This window comes from Delphinapterus leucas, chromosome 7, assembly GCF_059928025.1.
Source record: "Delphinapterus leucas isolate spDelLeu-1000000601 "Yukka" chromosome 7, BTC_Dleu_Yukka2, whole genome shotgun sequence".
NCBI lineage: Eukaryota > Metazoa > Chordata > Mammalia > Artiodactyla > Monodontidae > Delphinapterus > Delphinapterus leucas.
In genome coordinates this window covers 97,694,752-97,708,793 of record NC_143135.1, presented here as the reverse complement: position 1 = coordinate 97,708,793, position 14,042 = coordinate 97,694,752, and the positions used below count along the sequence as shown (strand labels likewise).

The 14,042-nt window shown below is 50.3% G+C and overlaps 1 protein-coding gene across 2 annotated transcripts in view; it reads right to left on the bottom strand.

Moving 5' to 3' along the window:
- The window catches only part of SORL1 (sortilin related receptor 1), a 157,031-nt gene extending 146,146 nt beyond the window's left edge, over window positions 1-10,885 (bottom strand). Inside the window, exon 1 of one of the 2 annotated variants that reach the window (XM_089915731.1) lies at window positions 10,441-10,885. In XM_089915731.1, coding sequence (XP_089771857.1) covers window positions 10,441-10,716 — 276 coding nt within the window. In that variant the 5' untranslated portion in view covers window positions 10,717-10,885. The remainder of the gene's footprint in view (window positions 1-10,440) is intronic. The other variant, XM_022560208.3, reaches the window with a different exon arrangement.
- Between the last annotated feature and the right edge of the window lie 3,157 nt (window positions 10,886-14,042).

Below are 14,042 nucleotides of genomic sequence, written 5' to 3'. Positions count from 1 at the left end.
GCTCGGAGAGACTTTAGTTCGGATTAATCTTCGGCAAGTAGAATCCACCTCTATCTGCCACTCCCTCCTGGTGAAACCCACTTTGTCATTTAGCAAATAGCCCGCTCTGCTGCTCTGGGAGGGCTCCCTATAAAAAAAAAACTGTGAAAAATCTCTTTGTCATGAAAATAATCACCCCTTAATTCACCAGTTGGCAAGTAAGAAAAAGAAGAAACTATCCGGGCCAGAAGGAACCTCAGGGAACATCTAAACCACCTTCCACACCTTGCAGATGGGGTTAAACCCAAAGAAAGATCTAGAGGTGGGGTTTCCATCTGCCTTAAAACCCAGGACCGCAGAGTGGGGCACACAGCACTGAGAGCACAGCAAGCCCCTCACCAGTGTTTACGGGCTGCTGGACACACTGAACCAGGACTAGCCTTAAATCAGGATTCACCTGTGTAGGATGGTTCCAGAACATCCACTTTCCCTGACCCTCCACTTTGGCTCTGCAGCTCCACCATAAATAGCCCACCACCTCATTCATTCAGTAGAGATTTACTGAGCACTTACTACATACCAGATGCTCTACTAGGTGTTAAAAAAACAGCAGACTTCTAGGTCCTGCCTCATGACTCTTCAATCAGTAGGGGAAACAAACGTTAAACAATTAATTTCATGAATAATACTTACAGATGTTAAATGTGGGAGCCGGGGGGGGGCATAACCAAGTGCAGGGCTGCACTGAAGACAAGACCCCCAGTGGGTACCACAAGGATGAAGAGGGAGGAGTCCAGGGCAAAAGGGATGGAGAACAGAAAAGACAGATCCAGAGGAAGAACAGAGCGAAATCAAGGAACGGGCAGGGACCTGGAACTTGACAAATTTGAAAAGTTAAAAGTAAACTGGTGTAGCCAGGAGAGCCAAGGAAAGGGTGGCATTATATGAGCTCTCTAGGTTTTGAAGGGGGAACAAAAGAGATCACAGCCACCGGACCCCTGGCTGAAAGCAAGGCTTTCACTGGAATATTTACAAGAGGGAAAGGTGCCACCGTAAATCTGAGACAAGTCAGAGGCTTGGGTTTGAGTCCTGATCTCAATGATTGATGGGCTGCACAACTTGGGGGACATCCTTTGCCTTCTGGAGCCTCAAGATGCTCATCTGTGAACTGAGAATAATAATAAGGCTTCCATGAAGATGTGTGACACCACAGAGCCAGTGGAAAGTTCTGCTCGAACCATCACCACCCTATGAGCAACAGCCACACAATTCAGGGTCTTGCCAACCAGCGTGGCAGTAACATCCCAGCTGCCCACCAGCCTGGCCACAGAAGGTGCCCTGGATACTTCTGCTTTATTAACAAAGGAGGGAAAATTCACTGTGTTGACATGTACTGGAAAAGCTCTGAAGGGGGAAAGTTATTCTTTGGCAAAATGGATTTCTTAGAGATGTCAAAAGGGGAGAGAGACAAAATTATTACAGAATCAAAATATGTGCCGGGATTTTTTTAATGTATGGATGCCTCTTATTAAGATTTAGTCTTTAATAGTGATCCTGGCAACTAGTCCTCCCTACAAAACAAATAAAGACTTCCTTTCATATTGCTAAAAAAAAAATTTTTAAATAAATAAGGCTCACCTTCAAATCAAAAGAGATCTTATCCATGAATATATTTCATAAGCTTCAAAATGCTAAAACGTTATCTCCTCTTGTTACTGGTATGGTCTTTATACCATATTCTTCACAAAATGGCAGCATATCAAAAACTACCATGAGCAGCATCAGGGTTGGAACACTGAGGCCTGAGAGCAGGAAGTAACAACATACATAAACTGGTGAAACACTGTACGTCTGGGTCAAGCTCAGAAGCCAGTCGTGGAGACTTCCCTGGTGGCGCAGTGGTTAAGAATCCGCCTGCCAATGCAGGGGACACGGGTCCGAGCCCTGGTCCAGGAAGATCCCACATGCCGTGGAGCAAGTAAGCCTGTGCGCCACAGCTACTGAGCCTGTGCTCTAGAGCCCGCAAGCCACAACTACTGAGGCCATGTGCCACAACTATGGAGCCCGTGTGCCACAACTACTGAGCCTGCGCTCTAGAGCCCGTGAGCCACAACTACTGAGGCCGTGTGCCACAACTACTGAGCCTGCACTTTAGAGCCCGTGCTCCACAACAAGAGAAGCCACCGCAATGAGAAGCCCACACACTGCAACGAAGAGTAGCCCCCACTCGCCGCAACTAGAGAAAGCCCGCGTGCAGCAATGAAGACCCAAGGCAGCCAAGAACAAATAAATTAATAAATTTATTTAAAAAAAAGAAGCCAGTTGTGGCCAAGCCCTGCGCTCAGGCAGCCTTCCCCTCACTCCACAACCAAGATTCGAAACCTGGGGAAACCCAAGCTCTGGTTCCCAAGGCTCCAACGAACCATCCAACGCAGAGGTGGCACTGATTTCTAGCATCTCCCTTACCCCAAGGGGAAAATATTTACATGACATCCCAGAACCAAACGCCTCAAGACCTCACCTTACCAGTGGTTTAAACACAACAGCAAGGTCAACCTTTCAGTCCTGTGAGATGCCTCTGCTACCAGGAGGGCAGGAGAAGCCCCTCGGGCCCCACCCCCACGCAGCTTAACTCCCCAGCCCTGTGATGACAGCCTTTCTCCTCCATCCAGCTCTCCACATCCACTCCCGAATTCTTCCCCTCTCCAGGTCCGAGGCTTGTTTCTGCAGGAACCCCTGCATCACCTCCACAGCAGCACACCTCGCCCAATCCAGCAAACTACGTGCACAGTTAACTGTAGGATCTTTTTTAAAGAACTATTCAGAGAACTTCAGGGAACTAAATATATACAGATGAGGTAAGTTATAGGTACACAGTCAAATGTTACCCAATTAATGGAACACAGCTTTAAAACATTTCAAGTCTCTTCCAAACCCTCCCCCAGCCTCACAGGCCCCACCCACCCACCTCTGTCCGCTGTCCCCACTCCCTGTCATGGGCAGCTTCCTCTGCTGGGACCCTGGGGCAGGCCTTCTCCCCAGGCCCCTGGCATAGACCCACAGGGAAACGTCTTGCCTGTATCCTCTGGGCTAACAGAGAAATAGAGTCCTTGACTATCTGGGCCCCTCCCCCATACATGGCTCTTCTCAGATGTACCCAGCCAGACTCCCCAGAGACAGTCCCTAAACTGGCTTTTACTCCAGGGTTATTTTTAACCCTGGCCCTCCAAGCTCCATCAGATTATACCAGCTTCTCCCAATTTCTTCTGGACACAGAGGTTTCCTAAGAGTGAAGAATTTCACCCTGACACTATTCAGCTCCCCAGATCATCAAAGTAGACTGGATCTCACCTCAGTCCCAACTAACACATTAAAATCTCCATTCACGACCCACCCATTTGGCTCAAACCCTCATTTATTTATGTAAGAATCAACCCAGCCATCTTCCCCCCTTCAATCCAGTTATTTGGGGGCAGAGGGTTTCTATTCAACAGGCTATTCTCTTTTCTAAATAAAAGATGCAATATTGGTTAAAAAACAAAAACAAAGGGAGGGGGAGGGAGATAATAAACCACACTTGGTCCCTACACGGCACAAAACACGAATATAAGATAACAAGTACATCTTTTTATTGCCCTTGTCTGCCACTCCAATTTGGGACGTAATCACATCAGCCTGCCTTTCTGAGAATTTGTAGTGGTGTTTTTAATCTAATTCAGGGGACTGGAGATAAATCATGGTGAAGGGTCCCAATTTACCGAGCCCAGCGCCTGCAGCTGCAGCGGCGGGCGGGGTTAGAGGGCCGGCGGGAGGCGGGGGTCCCAGGCGGTGATGAAGACCACACGCCCACGCCCACGCCCACGCCCACAGTGTTTGTCTTCACGCCAGCCTGCAGGGCTGCAGGGACGGAAGACAGACCTGGCTGCGTTGAGGGAAGACAAGGTGAGCCCAGGAAGCGGAGGGCGGGGGTGGGGAGGCGGCCCGCACGTTAAGGCACCAGGTACAGCTTTCTCGGCTAAACAGATGCGCAGGGTCTGCACACCGCCCGGGCCACGTGGGCTGTCTGGGCAAAGCCACATCAAAAGTGAAGGCACACAGGTCAGCCTTCAGTGCCCAGGTCCCTGATGGCAGGAGACAGCTGTGCAGAGGCAGCTGCTAAGATGAGCAGGGCACCCATGGCACCCTCCACCACACCCCCTGATGCAGCCCTACCCGGGAAAGAAAGGCCAGGGTCTCCCCACACTCAACCTGGCAGCCAGCAGCCGCCAAAACCTCAGGTTCAGACAGCAGCCCTCAACTCTCGCTTTCCCTCCCGTTTGTGATGGAAACAAAGACAGGCCTTGCTGTGGCTACAAGCTTCTCCCCCGGGTGAAGCACCAGTTGCCACCACTGGGAAAGGGAACTTCACACAACCGCTTAAAGCTATGCTGTCCAAGGGCCACGTGGGGCCGTTTAAACTTAAATTTAACTACGATGAAAATTCAATGAAAGGAAAATAAATTCAGTTCTTCGGTCATACCAGTCACATGTCAAGCTTCAACTGCCACAGATGGCTAGTGGACACCCTGGCCAGCACAGATCCAGAATATTTCCGTCATGGCGGGAAGATCCGTTGAAGAGAAGACCTGACACGAGGTCAGGAAGATAAACCCTTCCAGCTCCTGGCCAGAAGCGGTGACATGACCATGGATGTTACCATGATTATTAACAATTACGCAGTGGAAAACAGTATTTTGTAATTATTTTTAACTCCCTGTTGTGTTCAGGACTACAAAAGTCATGTGACTTATGAAGTCCTATTTTTATGGAACCCAGCCCAAAACGCTCAGAGCATTTCTCAGGGTCTCACAATAACACGGGAGGAAAATCTTGATCTTCGTCAGCAGTCCGCCCACCTTCTCTGATTTACAGCATCATCAGCCACCTGGATGCTAGAAGGCTGCCCGTGCCACTACTTCGAAGACCCAAGGTTCACAGGTCGATAAACCAGTAAATTAGGTCGACATTAACTGCAGCTCATTTTAAACTGAGGGAAGTTGATTTCTGCACTTACATGGCTGGACTGAATATGCCATGTGCCAAGAGATTCTGGCATACCTAGGGAATGCACAGGAAGGTTCTGTGCTCCACAAAGATGCCTCAGCCCTGCAGCCCAGACCCCTTCTGCTGAAATACTAATGAAATATTCAAACGAAAATGCAGTGAGCTCTCCTTTACGTTCCATCACACCTGAACCTAAAAAAAAAATGGAGGAAAGGTTACTATAATACCTCGTTTTAATATATTTCTACGTGGTCAACTCTCAAATTATCTCCATCTGAATTATTACCAAAAAATTCTAAACTCCAAACTGGCTTTCCCTAACACATGTATGCCGGTCATTTTGCATATCAGCTGTTCAAAGAATGCAAACTCATTTTAATATTCACCTAAGCAAAATTTAATCAGGAAGGTAAACTGATCCTTAAAAAAAAAAAACAAAACACTAAATACATAGCAAAGGCAAATAGGTTATTCTTTGAGTTACCTGCTCCCCAGATTATCTGCATGCTCCTGTGTCTGTCCATTACAGGGGACAGTACAAGGCTTGTCTCCATCCATCCTTGGCCCTCGGATTAAACAATGACACTACCAAGATGGCTGTCATCTCTAAGGAGGAACAGCCCAAAATACGACAATGAAATGTTCCTACAGCATCCATTTTTTTGCTTTGGGATGTTCACTGCTGTTAGAATCTGCCTCCTGGATCCCAGGTCTCAAAGCAGCTTATTAAGCATACTATTGACTCCACTTTACAGAATCTAAAGAAAACATTTTCTAAAAGAACATGAGTTAAAGCCAAGATCCGTGATCTCAGTATTCTGATGTTCTCACAAACCCGGGCTCTACATCTCTAGGGAACTGCCCTCCAGCGCCTTTCCAAGTGACAAGAGGGCTACGTAATGCTGCTCTCCCTGGCCCTGGCTGGCCGGAATCCTTGAAGTGGACTGGTATTTTCCACCCTGGCCTGGAGGAAAAGTAACAATCTATTTTATACTATGACACTTCAGGTAGCTCCCTTCCCATTGACAGTAATTATGCCATAAATATATTTTGGAGCTGATGTCATTATTCATGATATCAGGGGCTGGGGATAATAGAAAGCCGCTGATATTTCAAGTTTGAAATTTTATGTCCATATATGTTACATATGTGTAGAATGTTTTTGGAAGGCCGTACAAAAAACTGATGACCGTGGACACTGGGTGAATGGGGTCATGTAAGGGAGAGAAATTTACTTCTCACTACATACTCTTCTGTTCAAATATTGTTTTGCAAATATGCATTACCTACTGAAAGCTAAATAAAGGGACTGGATGGCTTTACATTTCATCCCTTTCATTCCCCATCTCCTCACTCCTGTTCCCTGTCCGTTTTCCTCCCATCCCTTCCACCTCTCAAAGCCTCCACCTGCCACGCCCCAAGACAGGCAAGCTATTAAACAGTGGCCAGACACCGAGCCAAGAACTGTGCCCAAGAAGAGATGCCAAGTGAGATCAGGAAGTCTTTCAAGGTCACACCCATGATCGAGCCAACCCAAAACGCCAAGGAACCCTTCACCTATGCAGAAGCAGCCAACTTGAAACCGCAAATGCTTTGCCTTCTCATCTTTTGGAAGCATACAGGTCAAACATCCTAACTTCAGAATCAACCAGCCAATTCTTTCCCAAGCAAGTGTATCATACAAGAATCTACCCCAAAGAGATCTAAAGCTACACAGTCTTCCACCCCCAAAGGAGGCTCTTTGTCTCAGGGCCTTGTGCTGTAACAGACACTTTATTTTCAGTCTCAAATCAGGACACTGAATACTCCCTGGACTCTAAAAAGCAGGAATTATGAAGAGAGAGCTCATTGGAAGGAAAATAAACCTGTAAATCCTGTTAGGCTTTGCGCTTCATTCCAAAGGATTTTTCCCCAAAACAATACCATTAGCAATACCATGAGAGCCCTAAAAGGGAGCATTCTGTACGATAGAATCCCAGCTCTTCATTCAAAATAAACCCCAAAATAGCACAGGAAAATCAGGGCTCCCAGACCCACATCCTGAGCCAACTCACTTCCACTCTCCATTGTGGGCTCACGACAGTCCTTATAAATACCTTTTCTATAACTTGGATGTACCTCCTACCCTCTAGGCCTTTCTCTTTCCAGGTGGGCAGCTGGTCCACAAATATTCATTAAGGGCCTCCCAAGTGCCAGGGACACAGAGGAGAGACTTGATCCATGCCCTCAAGGAGCAAAGAGGGAGATGAAACAGTTAAACAAGCAATTAGAACACCAGGCAGTCAGTGCTGTTACCAAGCTCAAAAGAACTCTTCCCACCAGAGCCTGGGAATACTAAGAGGTACTCCTTGGATGCTGAAAAATGGAAGAGGGGTTTTGCAAGCAAAGAAAGAAACGGGGAAGGACCATTTGAGGCAGAGGGAAAAGCAGGTGGCACAGAGGCACGGAGCTGACATAAAATCAGGAGGAAATCCAGTGTGACAAGAATTCTGGAATCCCCCTTCTTGGGTCTGGCCTGTTTTAGAAGGGACACAACTAAGCCTAGTTTACTCCCTAGGTTAGCAGAGCCAGAGAAAAAGAACTGACACTGACTGCAACACAGGGCTCTTTCTCAGATGCAAAAGCGCTCCTGCTCCCCTCCCTGGGGCTCTTGGCCTGAACATCACCCCTGGGGCTTCTTCCGTCAGGCGGTTTCTGCTTCCAGCCCTGATCTGTGCTGCCAGGCATCCTCTTAACCTTACTCAAAGGTCAGAGAGCGAGAAGCTGCAGAGTGTCTGAGCCCACTGACCCTTTATCACTCCATCTCCCATGCCCTCTCATATCAAACAACCCACTCACACCCCACTGAAGAGTTGTGGCTGGTGAATCACGTCCGTGTTTCCTTGTCCCTGTCTGGTACATTTCCATGTCTGTATATTTGCATCTGCTTTATCTCCTCCTTAAATTCTAAGCTTTCTGAAAGCAGGGATGAAAACTCTCCCCACCCCCTCATCTGCACCCCCATCCCTATATAGAATCACACTGAATTCAAGTGACACTATGGAAAAACATGGCAATTCCTTACATTTCAAAGTTAAAGGGCAGAGATTGGGGGGAGTGTAACGTGGGAATTGGCTTAGGGCTAGAAGCAGAATGGCCATCTAATTTATAGTCTGCATCCTGACACTTTTTTGAGTGAACACAGCACTTTTCATAACCATCAGGGATAACGTATAAACCAGGTCTGTCCCAGGGAAAACAGACGCAAATGGGCATCTTTGCTAGAAAGATTGTTCCAAATAGCTGGGCGGCCCTCCAGAGCTCCAAGAGGGACACGCCAAACCCCTTCAGTTACTGATTCCTGTGCTTGCAGTCTAAAGGGTCTGCACCAGACAGTGTTTGTAGCAGAAAGCCCAGGACCGGGAAGTCCTTCCTTCTATCTAACTCAAATCTTTACAGATTCAAGTTAATCCCAGTTTTATTAGCTTCAGGGCAGCCAAGAACAATGGCACAGGGGGGAGGCCTCGGAGAAGAAAAAACACTGCTCTGGGTCCTCACCCTTGGTAGGAATTCCTCATTATGAGTCCGAGGGCTAGTTCTCCAACCTTCCACTGAACCAAACTCAATGTGGCTCAGAAATGTAAAAGCCGAGGGTTTTTTAGTCACTCCCAAGAAGAACACAGTTCATCTTTAACTGGCCCCAAAACCCCAGGAGCTTTCACAAACCAAACCCAAGGAAGAAATGGCACCAGTGTGCATATTTTTGCGACCAGGAAGCTCTTCCCGCAGCCCAAACTATAGATGTTAGGGACCTGAGCTCCGGAAGGGATCGTCTCCTGCGGCTCTCCACTCCCAGCCCCCAGAAAGCTGACTCAAGCCCACAGCAGAGCTGGGCTGATGGGGAAGGCTCAAGGAACAAGGGAGCCTCTCTTTCTCCCTCCCCCATCCTCCATCAGGACGCTGGCATCCCTGTGGGGAGCAAGGACCTTGCTGACTTCTTTCAACAATACAAAAAAGAAGTTTCAGATGGGGGTGGGGAAGGGAACAAGGATCTGGACCCACGAGGGAGCCAAACAGGCAGGCTCCCGCAGCCCATGCCCACCAGCAGTTATATGCCCACTGGCACACGCTCTTGCCCAGGAGCTGATGGTGGATGGAAGGCAAATGCTCCCATCCTCTCACCTCCATCCCTATCCCCTCTCTTACCAATACATTTTACTTCAGAAAAAAGTTATTTAAGAAGCACTGTATAAAGAGAGGGCGACTATTTGATCACTCGAAGGTCACTGAGACAATGCAGACAAAAACTAAAGAGCAGGCAACCCTGCCCCATGTGACCCTGGGCTAGTCACTTCACCTTTCCCAGCTCTGGCGGCTTCATCAACAAAATGGCACAATAGGGGAGATGGTTTATAACGTTCTTCTTGGCTCCAAGGGTTGAACATTTAACTCTGTATATATTTCTTGAAGAAACGGCTAAAGGAAAATCAGTGAAGAGGTGCAGAATTCAGACTAATCCTTTAATTTCTACTTTGAAGGGAATATTTTGACTCTAGAAATCGTGTAATTGACCACCTACACTGGTCCCACTTTTTCTCCCCCACCGACCTTCCAGTTTTGCTGATGTCAGTCTCAACCATAGGACTGCGAGTCTCATGAGGCAGTAACACAGACAAATTAATTTTGCCAGCGCTGATACTAACCCACAAACTCGGTTTGTAATTGCCAGAAGTAAGTCCTGCCATAAAAATGAAATTCGTGTTCCTTATGATCTAATTAAATCCATTGCCTAGATAGAAATAAATCACTTACTGAATAATAATGCCCACCAAATTATTGCAGTCTTTCAAATTCCCAAGTGTCATGAGGGATATTCCTGTCCAAAATAAAAAAAATTCAGCCCTCACACACACACACACACACACACACACACTCACACACACCCCTCTTGCTTGGACTATACCCAGAGAGTAAGCTTTCAGGTTTGCCCACCTTAATTGTGGTTAAAAACGGTAACTGTGGAAACCCCCTCCTCTGACGGTTCTGGGTAAATGTACTGCATCTGCAGGGTGCTCGCCTCGGCTGCTAACTGATGATACACGAAAGAAAGCCCGTTTTTTATCCACACGTAAAATGAAGCTGCACCCCTCTGATACCTGCCGGAAACTCCACCGGTGAGCACACACCCTGGGGAAACAGGCAGTGCACCCCGCGAGTGCCCTGGAATCCGTTTGCTAAAATCGACAGGAAGAAGGAAAGATCAAGGCGATTCAAGTGCTGACGGTTGTACTCCTATGTGAGGAGGGGTAAAAAACAAACGCCAGCCGGGAAGTCCCCAGCGGTGCCTGCACCTGGGAGGCGACAGCCAAGGATGGATGCGGGGGTGAGGCGGCGCAGGGAGAGGAGAGAGCCGGGGGAAGGCGGGGGCCGACCGCTCACCTGTCCGTACACCTGGATAGGCTCGGGCTGCAGGGCAGCGCTCCGTCTCCTCCGGAGCGGCTTCTCGTCCGCCCTCCGGGGCGCCCCGCGCGCCCCACGCCGCAGCTCGAGCGGGTCGCCCCGCACCACGAGGAAGCCCCGATCCTGGGGCCCAGGCGCGCGGCCGCCGGGCAGCGTCGGCAGCCAGACCTCGCCGAGAGCCCCGGGCGGCAGCAGCGCTATCAGGGTGAAGAGGAAGGGGAGTCGCGACTCCCTCCTGCTGCTCCGTGTCGCCATGTTCGGGCGAACGCGACCGCAGGTGGCGCCGCCGCCAGGAGAGAATGTGCAGCGCGAGGCCGGGACGCCGGCCGGCCGGGGCCGCGCGCGCCGCTCCCGGGGCTCCAGGCCGCCCTGCTGCGCCCGCCGCCGCCGGGTCCCGCTCTGCTCGGCGCGGCCCCGTCACGTGGGAGGCTCGCCGCCGCGGCCCCTTCGCGCACTTTCTCCGCTGCGGCCCCTCCTCCGCGAGGGGATGGGGAAGTCAAGGCAGCGGGCGCGCGGCCCGGTCCCCTGGCAGGCGCTACTCGTCGCCCGTGCGCCCTGCGGCAACCGAGAGTCGCGTGGGGCTCGCCCGTCCTCCCTGGAGTTCTCGCCTCCTCTGCCGGGTCGCGTCGAGGTCGTCCTCAACCGCGGCCGGTCTCTTCTCCCGACTGCACAGCCTCCTGTCCCGCCACACGACCACCTCGCCCGCCCCCTGTCGCATCCCCACCTCCGGGGGGTGCGCGGACAGCCAGAGAAAATTAGCTCCGAGAACGCGGCGGGCACGTTAGAGTCCAGATGAACTCGCCCCCGTGGTGCAACTCACACAGTTTCAATAACTCTGGGCACCAAAACTACCCTTGATCGAGCTCAACTGCCCCTGCCCGGAGCACAGTAAATATACATCCGGCACAGAGGCACTAAAAGCAAGGGCACGTCCGACAAGGGACTCGCCACACCTCAACAATCACACAGTTATACAATGGTTCCTTGCACACAGAACACCCGCGCGGGACGCATGGCCCCAGCACAGTGGCTTACTTGTGACCCCCTCCTGGGTGAACGAGCACTGAGCCACCCTACCTCACCCCCGAAACGGGCACACACACCAATCCCTTCAGCCCACAGCCAACCCTGCTTGCTGTAAGTCCCCTTCCCAAGGGGGTAAAGCTTGCCACTGGGGGCAGTGGGGGCAGACACTCAAAGAGTGGGGAGGACGCACTTTAAATCAACCCTACATGCAGCTGGAAGATCCAGACCTTCTTTGAAACACAAGGAGATAAAACTGCTGTTGGAACTGCAGAGGCAAAACCTAAGGTCAATATTTTTCTGCAGGTTTGTGGGAGCAGCCAAGGCCTGTCCTCTGTTTCATTTTATGTTTCACTGTGCTCTGGACTCAAACCCTGGTTTTTTTTCCTTTGGTGTTTTTTGTTTTTCTTTTTTTCGGTACGCGGGCCTCTCACTGTTGTGGCCTCGCCCGCTGCGGAGCACAGGCTCCGGACGTGCAGGCTCAGCGGCCATGGCTCACGGGCCCAGCCGCTCCGCGGCATGTGGGATCTTCCCGGACCGGGGCACGAACCCGTATCCCCTGCATCGGCAGGCGGACTCTCAACCACTGCGCCACCAGGGAAGCCCAAAACCCTGGTTTTTGATAAGACAGAGGAAGCAGGGCTGAAGGAGAGACTACTTCTAGAGTTGCATGCAAGCCCTTGGTTTACAGGGAGGAGGGGATGGTCATTTCAGTGCCCCCAAATGCTCCTCGTCCTACCCCTGCCCTCTAGGACTCTCCAGTTAGCTTAGCAGACCCCCTTCCGCTACCTAGCACCACCCCTGGTGACAACCTGACAAAGGAAAGACAGCCTTTCCTTGCCTCCCTAAATCCAGTCTTCTACCACCCTCCCATGCCCCATGCCAGACTTGCTGGGGACTTGGCGTCACGTTCTGCAGTCCCCTACTTCTTCGCAGCCCTGCTTTTCTCCCCCAGCTTTTCTGTCCATCTCACCAAAATCATAGAACCACCCAATTCTCCCCACTAGGCAAATCACTTATCCTCTGGGAAAGCCACTGGGCCACTGCCAGCTCTCACTTCCCATCTGGACCAGCACTGCCTTGTGAGCATCACCTTACCAGGTGTGGACCACCCTGTGGCCTCCCCAGACCAGCAGCAAAAGGCACATGGACCCCTATTTAACCCCCCAAGGGAAAATGAGGGGAACATGGCTAGAGTCAGAACACCCAGCAGATGGTTCAATTATTGTTTATTTCAACACATATTTAATGAAAACCTTTTCTACAAGAGTGACTGTCAGAGTCCCAGCAGAAAACACGTGTTCCCTAAGTGTGGATTTGAAGATAGGGAGCTGCTTTTCCCACACAGACTGCTGGCTTGAGGTTCAGACGGCAATTTTCAGGTAAGGATTAGTAGGGCAGAACCAGCTACTTGCTGATTTTGATTTTGATTTGCACCGTGGATACTGGAGAACTGGCAAGAACGCTTAAACATGGTTAATTGACTCCTTGAAAGCCCTCCTCTGTCATCATTATCTACCTTCCAAGCTGTGGATAATCAGCAAACCCTGAGGCTGTGTGAGCCTCGTAACCAAACAATCTCTCTGAGCTTCAGTCTTCTCATCTGCAAAATAAGGATCTTAATTCCTGCCTATTGCACGGAACTGCTGAGAGAATCAGAGGAGATAATGTATGTAAAATCAAATTACCATATGCAAATTGTGAAGGCCCCAGACAGAAGTATTGTACACGGGTGGCATTAGAGACCTGGATTCTAGTCCTGCTCTGTAACTAGTTACTGTGTGATTTTTGCCCTTGATCGTCTGGTCTCTCTGGGCCTTGGTTTCTTCCTATGTGAAATAAAAAGAGACTTTGCAGCCCTGACCGTTCCCCACCCCTTCAGGACCGCCCCCCCCCCGCCCCCGCCCCGGGCATGAGATGGGAGCAGGCACAGGCCACGGCTGAATTGTGCAATTGACAAGGATGTTCCTCCTACCTTCAAAACCGGATCTGGGTTGTAAACAAGCCGCCACTTCCTCCGTGTCAACGTCTGGGTGGGCAGGTAGATCGAGAGAAGGCAGGATCCCCATCCTCCTCCACCCCAACTTGCATGGCCTTGTTCTTCACGCTGCCCAGCATCAGGAGGAAAACCAAGATGCACGGGAATTTTACACTACACTTATAACTGTGTAAAAAAGTGTCTTGAGCCTAGGGTCAGACTTTGCCCTCCTCTGTCCTTCTGCCCCATCTAAGACATCCTGAGCTAAAGCTAGAGATGGAGCTAAGGAAAAACCACCCAGAGGTTACCACTATCCCACGTTTTTATCCAGATGGAGTCACAATTAAAATAGCACCAAGGACAGTCACAAAGAAGAAGGCAGAAAAAGACTCCCGAAAGCCTAACTGGACTTCTTTCTGTTCTCTCTCTCTCCCCTCCTGGCCTCCCCTAATGCTGGCATGTGTCTGCTCACCCTTCCTCCCTGCCCAGCCCCTGGCCTGGCCAAACTCTATGCATCCTTCAGGTTCCAAGAGGCCTCCCTCTGCACCTAGCCTAGGTTACACCAACTTCCTCTAACGCC